Source organism: Aplysia californica, unplaced genomic scaffold (assembly GCF_000002075.1).
Source record: "Aplysia californica isolate F4 #8 unplaced genomic scaffold, AplCal3.0 scaffold00023, whole genome shotgun sequence".
Taxonomy (NCBI): Eukaryota; Metazoa; Mollusca; class Gastropoda; order Aplysiida; family Aplysiidae; genus Aplysia; species Aplysia californica.
In genome coordinates, this window is record NW_004797293.1 from 629,420 (window position 1) to 631,672 (window position 2,253).

Genomic DNA, 2,253 nt, shown 5'->3' on the forward strand with positions numbered 1-2,253 from the left:
TTTTTTTGTTTGTTTGTTTGTTGTTGTTTTTTCTGGGGGTTTTTCTTTGTTTTTTTGTTTTTTTGGGGGGGCTTGGTGTCTGGAGGGCGTCATCATTAGGCCCAGCTTTTTTACTGTGTCTTTTATTTTATCTGTAGGCCTGATTGAAAATGTGCTTATTACCCAGCACTTAATGGCCGATGCACTTTCTTTTAATTCAGCCTAAACATAATATTGTCTAAATGTTATAGAACTTTTTTATTTCTAATCCTCTAATTCCACTAGGTTGACGTCACGTCCATTTACGGCAAAGATGTTCATGTGGAAAACATGCTGAGAAGTTTTAAAGACGGAAAGCTAAAGTTACAGGTAACACTGCTTCTTTTTTCATGTTCTGTCCTCAGTTTACTTTATTCGATCTTTTCTTTATTTAGTTCACGATAACAGAAGCCTATTTAAGTAGAATAGATTGGTAAACATCTGATTGACCCCCTAAAAAAACAACCAAAAAATACCCTCACCCTTTTTAAAAACAGGATAAAAGTGTATTTTGCCAAAGACGTCACGATTACCTACACAATGTGCTCGCACAGAATATGGTGTAACGACAATAGAGATGTACCTTTGCTTGCGAAAGACTCATAGTCGATTCTCGTTTGAGGGATATCTATTTTACCTACTATTTCTGTCGTTCTTCTGTATCACACTCGGCCTGAGTGAGTGACCGACAAGAGCGGAACAACAAGCATCATCAAGTGGTGACATTTTATATCATAGTATTATATTATCTTGTTTTCGTGTGGAGAATGTTTATCGAACACCTCCGTCTTTCTATTTGGACGTTCTGTCCCTCTCAACCCAGGCTGACCTTGACAGGTCGGATTAAAGCAGCCTGTCCTGTCTATGCATGTATTACGGTCTAAATAGTGTCAGTGGGGCCGTAAAACATCTACAATTACATCTTCAGCACAAGTCAGCAGTTACCCATGCTAACGTTTCTGGCACGTCATGGAGTTGCACACGCCCTGACGTACCTGAGACTGCAAAACACATCGTATGGAAATAGTTTGCTTAATTTTCGTTTCTTTTTCCTTGTTCTTTTCTCATGTCTCATATTTTGGTGCCATGTTAGTTACCGTAGCTGTGGAGTATCAGTTTAGTATTAGGCCTAATTGCTCCAAATATATCTTCCCGGTCCGTAAGAAGGGTTTGAGAGACAGCCAGACAATCCATAGTTAGTTTCCTTTCTTAATTGTATATTATTATCTTATCTATTTTATCCATTCGTTAAACCTCCAAAAGGTATGGAAAGGAATAACATCGAAGGGCGTCTGTGTTGTAGCGGTTCATTAGGCGCTTCGTTGTCACTCACAGAAGACCTGATTTCGATTCCGATGTGGGAAAAATCTTTATGGAGTACACATATGTAAGGCATCATAGTGAAATCAGATGCTCGTCAAGTTGATGGAATCAAAGAAACGGGCCTTTTTTCCTCCTGTGTAGTTATTTTTGTCAAATTTAAGTTTTGGGGCCCAAAACCTTTTATGTCCGTATGAAAACACATTTCAAGGTGAATCTTACTGTAAAACGTTGATTCAGGGCACAACATATGTACATTTTCCGTTTTCAAGGATTCTTAAGCTATAGAAGTTACCAAATTTTGACGGTCATTTTCTCGCTAATTTTTCCTCAGAATATCTCGACTTCGATTAAAGATAGATGGGTATTTTATCACCAAAAGCAAGACCAAAGAACGACATTTAAGATTATACAAATAATTCTATATGCCCAAAAATTGACGAACACCTGATTCCACTGCATAGTAAAACATGTCTTTGTCTATCTTGTGGGATGTTGTTTCCCTCACAGTCCTGTTGGACCTTGTCAGGCTGGTTCGATGCCTGTTCCTTTAATGATCTAAATGGTGTTGATGGTGAGTGTGTTTGTATGGAGGTGTGTAAGATTTTTATTTGAACTCAGGAGGGGTTTCCGGGAGTTGAGGAAAGAGATGGAGGGGGGGGGGGTAAACATTTCCTTATTTTTTTTTAAAGTATACTACATTTTCTACTTGCTTCCCCAGACTTTGAACGGCGAGGAGTACCCATTGTACCTAAAAGACGCCCCTGTGGAAATGACGTACCCGGCCAGCGTACCACCAGAGCGCAGGTTCGCCCTGGGCCATCCCTTCTTCGGCCTCCTGCCGGGACTATTTCTTTACCAAACTATCTGGATGAGGGAACACAACCGTGTGTGTGACATACTGAAACAAGAGCA

General features: G+C 39.8%; 1 protein-coding gene across 1 annotated transcript in view; it reads left to right on the forward strand.

Moving 5' to 3' along the window:
• Positions 1 to 264: 264 nt before the first annotated feature.
• The window catches only part of LOC101863640 (prostaglandin G/H synthase 1), a gene marked incomplete at its 5' end in the record, with an annotated part of 8,245 nt that continues 6,256 nt past the window's right edge, over positions 265 to 2,253 (forward strand). Inside the window, 2 exon segments of the mRNA XM_013088297.2 lie at positions 265 to 348; positions 2,060 to 2,253. The exon segment at positions 2,060 to 2,253 is cut by the window's right edge and continues 53 nt beyond it. Of these exon segments, the coding sequence (XP_012943751.1) occupies positions 265 to 348; positions 2,060 to 2,253 (278 nt within the window).